The sequence below is a fragment of the Takifugu rubripes genome, chromosome 15, assembly GCF_901000725.2.
Source record: "Takifugu rubripes chromosome 15, fTakRub1.2, whole genome shotgun sequence".
Taxonomy (NCBI): Eukaryota; Metazoa; Chordata; class Actinopteri; order Tetraodontiformes; family Tetraodontidae; genus Takifugu; species Takifugu rubripes.
Genome location: NC_042299.1, coordinates 14,652,869 through 14,663,507, shown reverse-complemented (window position 1 = coordinate 14,663,507; position 10,639 = coordinate 14,652,869). Strand labels below are relative to the sequence as shown.

At 40.4% G+C, this 10,639-nt stretch overlaps 2 protein-coding genes and 1 long non-coding RNA gene across 3 annotated transcripts; all 3 read left to right on the top strand.

Moving 5' to 3' along the window:
- The first annotated feature begins 2,824 nt into the window (after positions 1-2,824).
- On the top strand, positions 2,825-5,931 carry bud13 (BUD13 homolog). The gene is made up of 10 exons (XM_011611634.2): positions 2,825-2,998; positions 3,117-3,204; positions 3,533-3,617; positions 3,702-3,938; positions 4,076-4,305; positions 4,379-4,487; positions 4,659-4,797; positions 4,878-5,059; positions 5,138-5,219; positions 5,419-5,931. Exons 1-10 carry the CDS (start codon positions 2,859-2,861, stop codon positions 5,510-5,512), a joined length of 1,386 nt encoding a protein of 461 aa, XP_011609936.1. The 5' UTR covers positions 2,825-2,858; the 3' UTR covers positions 5,513-5,931.
- Positions 5,932-6,172: 241 nt separating this feature from the next.
- Positions 6,173-9,048, top strand: LOC115252776 (uncharacterized). The gene is made up of 3 exons (XR_003891104.1): positions 6,173-6,270; positions 8,189-8,493; positions 8,788-9,048. It is a non-coding gene; the product is annotated as an uncharacterized lncRNA (long non-coding RNA).
- Positions 6,238-7,917, top strand: snrnp35 (small nuclear ribonucleoprotein 35 (U11/U12)). The gene has a single exon (XM_011611633.2). The coding sequence runs from the start codon at positions 6,366-6,368 to the stop codon at positions 7,035-7,037; it is 672 nt and encodes a 223-aa protein (XP_011609935.2). The 5' UTR covers positions 6,238-6,365; the 3' UTR covers positions 7,038-7,917.
- Positions 9,049-10,639: the final 1,591 nt, after the last annotated feature.

Below are 10,639 nucleotides of genomic sequence, written 5' to 3'. Positions count from 1 at the left end.
AGCTGTCGATTCTAAAGCTGCACTCTCGGGCCCATATTAATGATGTTATACCTAGAATACTCAGAGACAGTCATTGATCTGGCGGGTTGGAAAACGCGTCCACATGTTTATACAGCACATGTGAACGATGGTGTCAACCCAAGGGTTGCTCGGGGAGCCTCTCGCTGCATATTGGGACGGAAAAACTGATCCTGAAGAAGTAAAAATAAATAAAAGGAAATGAATGATGATGTTATAAGGTGGAAGAAGCAATGATTTGGTCATATTTCAGCACTGCTGACCACCCTGTCCACCCTGTCTCCACCCTCAGACACTGCAGAGGAGGAGAAAGGCGAATCAGTGGTGCCTGAGCCACTCTTCCTTCCTCCCTCCCTCCTGCTCTGTCCACCACTCTATGTTGCAGCAGCCTCGCCTCAGAAAAGGGAGGCTCTGCAGTGACGCTCACTAACACCAACTGGTTCACTCCCACTCAGACAGCAACAACACCAGGAAAGACCTGCTGTATCATCCAGCCCTGACAGGAGGTAAGACACCCCACAGACATGCGTGCAGATCAGAGAAGAGATGCAGGGACTGTAGAGTCACAATGGACAGTTCTGGTACAGTCAGGCAAACAGAAGGAAGAAAGAACACCTAGTTTTTATAGAGATATATATTCAGTTTTATTATTATTGCATATTTAAAGGTATGTTGTATGATGCGACCACTATATACATGTTTCACAGGCATTGGAGGAATACAGAGAGTAGGTGAAGAAACAGGAAATGAAACTCTTAGAATATCTTTGTTTACTCAGAACAATGTCGAGTCCTAAAGACTGGCTACAGGTGGGCCTCAACTTCGAAAGGCATCTGCCGATTTAATGCCCTCTCAAATTGTTTTTTTTAAAATATATACATCTCGAACCATTGTTGTTTTGGTTGTGACTGATGGATCTTTCCTTCGCAACATTTTTTGGAAGCACTTGGGGGAAAGAAACAACCAAAGTATTTTTTATTTTTAGAGAATAAAATGACAATTTTCCACTGAGTATTTTAGGAAAACTTCCAAAACATCTTGAAACATGAAGAGATGAGCTGTGTTTAAAGCCCATCACAGCACAAAGTGCCTGTTGGAGCAGTGGCTGTTTTTGGAGATCGATTCACTGCAAATCAATAGAGCGTATTAATCTTTTAAACAGTAATCTCCGCTTCCGTTACAGTTGGATGGGTGTGTCTTCATCATGCTCAAGTCACTGTTTGTATATGGTGTGCTGGGAGGTAAGGATTTATGGGAAAATAGTCTCCTCTGCTAGATTAAAGTGCATGTTACTATTTACTATATGTGTTTTGTACTCCTCTGTAGTCTCAGTTTTGCTGATTCCAGCAAAGAGCAACAAAATCTCTGTGTGCATTGAAGATGAAAAAGACCTGAGAGTGGACTGTCTGATTAAGCCTGAGCCCAGCAAGAGCAACACCTTTCAGTTCTCTTGGTCTTCTGGTAGCAAAGAATCTGTCATCACCACCAATGACTCCAGATTATCTCCAGACGCTGATTTCAAAACCACGGTTAAAGAGCTGACGCCTCACGGCTACAGAATGACCCTGACTAATTTCACAGACAAGCTTCCTCGCAACTCAAGCTTGTTGTGCAAATTGTCTGGAAAGACAGCCAGAGTCGTGGTGGTGAACGGTGAGTGGACGTCTGCATCTGTGGTTTGACGATGTGAGCATGACGATGTGTGACTTGGAGAGAAATACAAGATTCTTTTGACAGTTGTTGGCGTCTCACCTCTCTGCCTCTGCAGATAAACTTCCCAAATGCTCCGCTGGGAACGTATTTCTGAGAAGCCCTATCTCCTGGATCTTCTGTCTGCTGCTCTTCTTCTATCAAACACAGAGCTAAATAAACAAAAAATGAAAGTGTGCTTTTGCTGGAACTGTTGCCCATCTAACTCACCTACATGTCTTTGCATATTTGCAAGAATCCCCTAAATAACACCAAAATATCAATCTCAAGAAATTGCACATACATAATCTTCCTCAATAACAGGGGCATTGAAATGTTTTCACTTAGACAACATAGAATAAAGGTAATCACCGGAACTGCTAAATGTGTTTGTTGCTGCAGAGGCACAAACAACTGCATGCGTATCGATATCAGTTATCTCAGAACGTTGCCAAGTGCTATCACTGTGGATGCTACAGCATTTGTTTTCAATAAAGACGCTTTAAGAGACATAACCTTGTTTGGTACATTCAGTGGTCTCAGGCTATTGGTCTGTGCTCATGTGTGTGTGTGTGTGTGTGTGTGTGTGTGTGTGTGTGTGTGTGTGTGTTGAGGCACAGTACACAGCACCCCCCCCCCCCCCCCCCATTACCCTACAATTTTAAATTTAAAAGACTTTGCAAAATAAATTCTGTATAGGTAGATGCTTGTGAGTTGTCATTCACTCAGATGCAAATAATTGGAAATGAATCACAAACACTCTGCATGTATACAGTTACATGTATACAACGTTTAATTTACCACTATTCATTGTGTATGTGTGGATAGTGGATACATCAGAATGGAATAATTTAGTAATAAGAGTGCGAGAGCAATAAAAGCCTCTGGTGCAGCTTCAGTATTTGAGAATTAGAGGCAGAGTAAAAGCGCAATAGGAAAAAAGGATGAAAGATTTTTTTCTAAATGTAGAAGAAATAATTTAAACCTATTTTAGTATGCCTCATTTGCATACTTTGTGGTTTTAAATAAAGTTTCGGTAACCGTTTTTCACCGTTACAACTGTTAGAAAATGCATTCAACAAGAATTAGGTTCGCCAACCTTCGACCGATTGGACCTTGACGCTTTCCGTAGTTTCCGATAGTAATACAATATGGCTGCGTTCGAAAGTGTCAGTAAAAGCACGGAACTCTCTAAAGCTGAATACTTAAAGCGATATTTATCTGAAGAAAATGATGCCAAGAAATCAAAGGGGAAACTTAAAAAGAAAAAGCGCAAGGTTACCGGAAAAGGGTGAGTTTAAATTAGATCTGGCCGTGTTTGTTTTGGGTGTTAGCAGTGAAGCTAGCATAGACTGCTACACACGTTGGCTTATTTATTAACTATTTAATTATCTATTATTTTATTCAAGCCTTAAAATAGTGGATGATGACGTAGACTGGAAACAAATGGTCAAAGAAGAAGAGGAGGTTGAAGAAGATGAAGAAGAAGCTCCAGTGGTAAGATCCAAGCTAACTCTGTCCAATTATTATTAATGTACTTTAGGGTATTTTCGATTGTTCTGAAGTACTTGTGTTACCAGTTAGGTTCTACAATGGAACCATACTTCTTTAGCCGTTCTAGGGTGAAAAGAACAAGGCAACAGAAATTAAAATTGTAATTCCATTGCAATAAATTGGAAAGTAATATCACCAGTAATAACAACAATAATAATGACTGAAACTTGTCCTCTGAAGAAAGCTGTCCTTATTTATAACTGAGCAATTGCTTTATAAAGTGCAAATCCAAGTTTTATGTGATACTTACAAACTATTCCTTTCTACTAAGATTGCAGAAGTGATCGATGATAGACCAGAGGAAGTGAAACAGATGGAAGTATTCAGAACTGGCAATAGATGGAAAGTAATTGGAGGTAACTGGTTTTTTTTATGTTTTGTTTTCAATGTAATTTCTGTAAATATGTTGTATATTTATTTTGAGTATCCTCTTCCAATAGCTGATGAAAAAGAAGACACAGATGAGAATAATGGAAATGAGCATGAAAATGAAAAGGCTGAGACATCTAGCAAGAAGAGTAAAAAGAAATCACCTGTCAGGAAGACACGCCATGACTCTCCAGACATATCCCCTCCCAGAAGAGCCCGTCATGACTCTCCAGATATATCCCCTCCCAGAAGAGCCCGTCATGACTCTCCAGATTTATCCCCACCAAGGCATCACTCAGGGAAATCAGGTAAAAGGCTTAGGTTAGGTGTTAGGTGGGGTATTTAATTCCAACACCCCATCGCAAATATGTTTATCGTTATTTGATTTTTTTGCAAGAATAGGGACTGTCTTCAAATAATAACCTTGATTCATTGTGTTCATCAGGGGCAAAAAGGACCCAGAAGAGGCATGACTCTGACTCTGATCAGTCACCACCGCGAAAAAAAACACAGGAGAAAAGAGCCTCAGACTCCGACCAATCACCTCCAAGGATACGTCCCAGAACAAGCAGAGGCTCAGATTCAGACCAATCACCACCCAGACGGCGGCCCTGCAGGGGGGGAAAGGAATCAGATGAGGATCTGTCCCCACCTCGTAGACCTAGCCAAAAACATGTGAGCGGGTGAAATTCGTGTGTGTTAGCCAACGTAGAGCTACTATTGATGGATTTGTGCGTATTCCTCTCAGGATCCAAAGATGCTTTCTGGTCGGAAAGCAGGTCTGGTTTCTGGAGATCTTTTAAGGAAAGAACAAGAGGAGAACAGGCGCAAAGAAAAACATAATCAGCCATTAGAAGGTGGGTTTCTTTTTTAGGCCCCTCACATTTACAATTTTGTTATTATTTTCATAGGAAATTTGTCATCACCTAGTTATTCTTTAGCTGCTAGCTACAGTATGTCCGCCACCATTAATTTCTTATGCAGTCATTATTTGGTTACTGTTTTCACTAATATTCCTGGCATTATAGATGATTCCCGTAATGCCAAGACGGTTTTCAGAGACAAGAGTGGTAAAAGAAGGGATTTAGAATCAGAGAGAGAAGAAAAGAGAAAGAAGGCTGAAGAAAAAGCAATCAAGGATGAGAAATATGCTCAGTGGGGAATCGGGTAAGTTTTTGTCTGGAGCAGCATAAATTGTAGTACATCCTGCTATTGTTTCCCTCATTAAAGTCCACTAATGTTTATAGGATGGCACAGAGTGAGATGCGTCAGCAGAATCTTGAGGATGCAGTGCATGAAGCTCAGAAGCCACTAGCACGTCACTTGGATGACGAGGATCTGGACCGTATGTTGAGGGAGCAGGAAAGAGACGGAGATCCAATGGCTGCGATGCTCAGAAGGAAAAAGGAGCGCAGTACTACAACAAAAGGTTCTGATGGTTGCAGATGTGGGTTTTTTTCTATAACACTTCAGACACATTGTAAACAATCTTATTATTGCTTTGCAGAGAAACCAAGATATAAAGGTCCAGCACCCCCTCTAAATCGTTTCAACATTCTTCCAGGCTATCGATGGGACGGTGTTAACAGGTACAGAGTGTCCGCATTTGTATTAGTTATATGCGTCTTTTAACTTTCTAAAAAAAAAACATAGCAGAAATCATTTTACTGTTATTTATATATCAATGTCTCCTTTGTTTCTACTTTGATCTGAATGGTACTGTCATTTTAAATTGCTTAGGCTGACAATTTTCAGAAATAATGGCGATATTTGTTGTTCCTCCTGCAGGTCAAATGGTTTTGAGAAGAAACGCTATGAGAGAATGGCAGATAAAAGAGCTGCTCAGGAGGCAGCCTATAAGTGGAGTGTAGAAGATATGTGATGTCTTTTGAAAATTGTTGGATATCTTTTTATACAAATGTGTAGTCTCAAATTGTTTTCCACAAATGTATTAAATACTGTTTTTGTAAAATATTGTTACTTGTATTTATGTACCACTGTATATTTTGGATAATGGAACTTGTTTTTAATGTATTTTAAATGCTAGAGTTGTAGTTTATTGAATCAAATACAGGCTGATTTTGCGGGACACCTTTAACGATAAACACTTGTTCCTCACAGTTGTGTTTTTCTGCTACGAGTGAAAGATCACTGACCTTTTGTCGTTATGTATATATGTATCTTAAAGTCAAGAAGTCCGAGATAGTACAGTAGTCCGAGATTTACGATTATAAATTAATTGGGGAGATTAACCCTAATGATGTTCTAAAGTTTCTGAAATATAATGAGTGCAACATCTTATGTTTATCTACTGTTGAATTTGGTATTGCTGTTTTATTTATTGTTGTTGAGGTATGATTGACTTATCTGTTACAAGTACGAGGTGTTTAGTCAAGTCCAAGTCTTATTTAATACCGTGTGGAATATAGCATTTTTGTGACTAATTTATATTATCATCAACCAATATTGATATAGTTTTATTAGGTGTTTGTTATTGTGGTTTTTACACTTTTTTTTTTACACTTTTTTTTACATTTTTTGCGTCCGGCCGCAGGATAGGACACTTAAATCAACGACTAGTCATTTCCGTCGGACCATTTTGGCTGACGGACTCGTGACTGTGATGTTTCCGGTGGACAGGTGGGCTTAACTAATACAATGATCTGTTTAGTTTAAGAGGACATTCACTGAAAGTTTCGCTGTGAACGGAAACATATACGATAGGTTTTGAGAAAATGGTTGACTGGAGTCCAATAGCGAAGGTTTACGACCCACTAAAAGCTGGAAGCATCGACGGTACCGATGTGGAGCCCCACGACCGGGCGGTGTGGAGAGCAATTGGTGGTCGCTATAAGCCCAACAAAGGAGTTGTTGGGGACGCACTCCTAACTCTTTTTGTTTCTCGATTGAACCCACAAACAACTGAGGAAAAATTGTACGAAGTGTTTTCCAAGTACGGAGATATTAGGCGGCTTAGGTTGGTGCGGGACATCGTCACAGGGTTCTCTAAAAGATACGCATTCGTTGAATATAAGGAGGAAAGATCTGTTGTCCGAGCTCGCCGGGACGCAAACAAGATAGTGGTGGACCAACACGAAGTGTTTGTGGATTTTGAACAGGAACGGACTCTTAAAGGATGGGTTCCTCGACGGCTTGGTGGTGGCCATGGAGGAAAGAAGGAGTCCGGGCAGCTGCGGTTCGGTGGCAGAGACAGACCTTTCCGCAAGCCTATTAACCTTGGGGTCGGTTTGATGCAGGAACGGGGTGGTGGATTCAATAAGTGGGACAGACCGGGGAAGAGAGACAGAGAAGACCGGGAGCGACCCAGAGAGAGTGAGTACGGCTACAGAGGAAGGAGGGATGACCGCAGACATGGAGACAGGAGCCGGCACCGGGACCGGAGATGAAGGAAGTGGTGTAAAGTTCTGATCCTTTGAAACCAAGTCTGCCGAAGATGTCCAGAAATTCAGTAAAGATATATTCCAGGATAGTAGGGGGAGAGGGAGAACTGGGGCTAATTTGCACACAGAGGGAGAACTTCATGATCAGATTACATCATTTTATTTTGGGTGTGGGCTTATTTCATGCTTGTGTTTAAGAGTCGCAGAAGAGAAAGATAGTTAAGACTGCTTCGTATCTAACAGCATCTTAACATGGCAATAATTCTGCTGGATAAAGGCTGTACTGGGAAAAATCACCATAAAATGCTGAGTGGTGAAACTTATTAAGACTATAACAAATGTATTTGTTGTAATCTCAAACCTTGTGCTGTAACATTGACTGAGCAACTTTGAAGGTTCATTTATATTTGATTTATTACAGCATCATCTTAAAACTGCTAGTAGATTTTATTTTATTTTTTTACATCATTTGACAGCAGCAAGCTCAGTTTCGTGCAGTTTAGAGAAAAACCAATCAAAGTGTTCAGCTTCATGTCCAGTTTACAATAAATGTGCAAACATCAAATTATACACATGGTTTAAGGATGGAGGACACAACCTTTTCTTTCTTTAATGTATCTGATTCCGTCACCGAGTGCTGTGCTTATATCTTCCTGTTCTATCGACATAAAATGTTAATGGACTGATAATAAAATCAGTCCATTTAGTGTAATGCAGTGCAGACACTCTGCACCATTAGGTGATCACAAGGTCCTGCTGCTGGGAAACTGATGATGTCTTAATGGAGGGCGGAAAGTACTACAGATACCGGAGGTAAAATGGATGTAACCGAGAAACACGCAACCAACAAATGTCATCAAACTCTGATTAAAATGCGTATTCATGTATAGTAGTGGTTGTCTTTATTAACTATAGATAGTAACAGTCTAGACATCATTTTGAATTTTATTTGTTACAAAAATGCCATTTACACCTAGAAATGAGCTCAGAAATGCTAAATCCTACAGTTAATCCTTTGTGAAGTTCTGTTGGTCGGATGAGCTGGTGCTGAGCCTGTGATCCTGGATGGGCCAAGCAGGGTACGCGTCTCTCTGCACTGTGCTGAACTCTAACCTATGAACCAAGCACAAAAGACTTCCCTGTCGTTTTCTCTACAGAAAAATGTCTGCATCAAGCCCACTCTCACCTGAAGGCAGGGTTAATGCCAATATTGTCAGGATGTGGCAGGGCCGGCGTGCGCCTCCTGGGACAGGGAGGAGGAGGAAAATCCTGCTGATACTGAGAAAGCATCAGCGGAGCCGCTTGCTCCACTGCTGCCTGGCCTGACTCCTCAGAGTGGTTTCCTTGCTCGCTTCCTCCTTCTGTTCTGTCTCTGCTGCTGGACATGGCGTGATACCAGTTGGACCTCTGCTGGCTGTAATGTGTAGCACGTCCTGAGGGTCCATCGCAAATATTTTGAGAGGTTCGTAAGTCTTTTATATTTACAAAGACGTTGTTATTTAACCACGCCTGGCTTACAATTATGTACAACGATCAATGGTTGAACTTTTAGTGCTCTTAAACTTGGCATTTAATTTCCTTTTGCCATTAAATTCACTGTCTAGTGATTTTATCACCAGTTGTTTTTATCATGTAAGAATTTTTAACCTTCAGTCTATTAAAATACACATTTGAAAATATTACTATGTCATAGTATTTACCAGCTGCGGTTACATTAGTCAACTAAGCACAACTTGTACTCGACTACTCTGTGCAGGAACACTCAGCAACACCATTTGGACTGACTGGTTTGTTCTTGGGTCAGATAAGACTGCTGACCTTTGCCTCCATCTTGTTGTGGAACGGGTCTAAAGGAGAAAGCTTTATGTGACGTGGTCTCCATCTTAACGGGAGTGTCTGGGTAAATGAGAAATCCTGCAGAGGGGAAAAACTTCAATGTTTTTAAAATGGAAAACAGCACTCATGGAAAAACACTGCAAATACTTTTCCATAGAGCAGAAGTCAGCAGATCTTTACCTGCCAGTGTAGGAGGCTCTCCTCTGTATGTTTTAACAGGCTGAAAGAGTTCATAGTAACGATTTTGTTTGTTTTTGATGAACATTATGAGACAGCGACATCAACAGCGCCACACCCAATCCTGTAAGAAATGAGCAGCTTTTCTATGGTGGGCCTCAAAATGACAATCAATAAGCCCTACTTTATTCCAAATAACCACCCATAAAATATCTGAGTAATTTATTTGGTTATCTTACCTTAAATCCACTAAGATTTCCACAGCATACTGCCTTGACTTCACTTCAAGTTTGTTTCTATACAATGAGCAACATAAAGCTTGTTTACTGCAGTAGTCATGGAGTTCTATTCTTCCAGCATGAGTGACAGAAACAGTTACCAATTGGGACAATGAAGCTGGACCACCAGCAGAGTTCTGGAGTCTTTGGAGTCTTGAAAAGACTTGGCACGTGGTACGTTTTGAACATTTGAATATGAATGTATTTCTACTGGGGATTGAGAACATAAAATTGAAATAAAACAATTCTTAAGAAGAAATATTGATTGTAGCTTGTAAAGTGTCTTTTCAGTGGTTACCTTGGAGCCTTTGGGCAGCACGCAGCAATGCAACGTGCCTCCCAGAGTTCAGATGATATCAATTACAACTGTATCACCCCCCCCACACACACACACACACACACACACACACACACACACACACATCAGAGGGCTGGTTCTGGCCCGTAGTCTTTTCAGTATGCATAGTTTATATTCAGCAGTGACACCATTGTCTTTGATTGTAAGTAAATGAAGAGAGACGTTTTTATTGTTTTCTGGTGCATACCTTCAGTATTGTGTCAGCATATTTTCAAGGTGTGGGAGAATCACTTTCATCATATCCTACTGTGCAAAGCAATAAGTCACTGATATGACATAAGATTAGAGTTGCTTTAAATACCAAATCTCTTTCCAAGGCCAAGCAATTAATCTGACCTGATCTGATATATGAAGTTAACAAAGCAATTTACAGACAAGAACTTTTTACGAAAACTACATGCGTCACTCACAATATGTGAAACAGTAGTAGTATACCAGTAAAGGGTATACTACTCTCTTTATTCTTTATTTAGGATGGCCATGCCATTTCACAAAATTCCTCTTTTACTTTAAATTCAGGTAACATATAACACATGTGTTACCTGTGTGTGTGTGTGTGTGTGTGTGTGTGTGTGTGTGTGTGTGTGTGTGTGTGTGTGTGTGTGTGTGTGTGTGTGTGTTATGCAGGAGCATGATGTATGACTGAATATTTGAATATTTGCTTTGAAACTCCAGACACTGTTAAACGGAAACATGTTTTTGGTACAGTGAGGTTCGCCTCATCGGATTACCGGGTGAGCCAACATATTTCAGTGTAAATAGAAGTATTCCATAATTCCTCCCTTTTATATAATGCGGGCTTTGACATTTCGACATTTTGCATAATTTTAATGATAGGTTTGCTAAGTAGATCCAGATTAAAACGACTGTAATACACGAGAGGATGAAGGAAGACAACCTAGTGCAGCTCTGACCAACTCCAACTAAAAATGATTTGGCTTTATTTTAAATAATGAAGA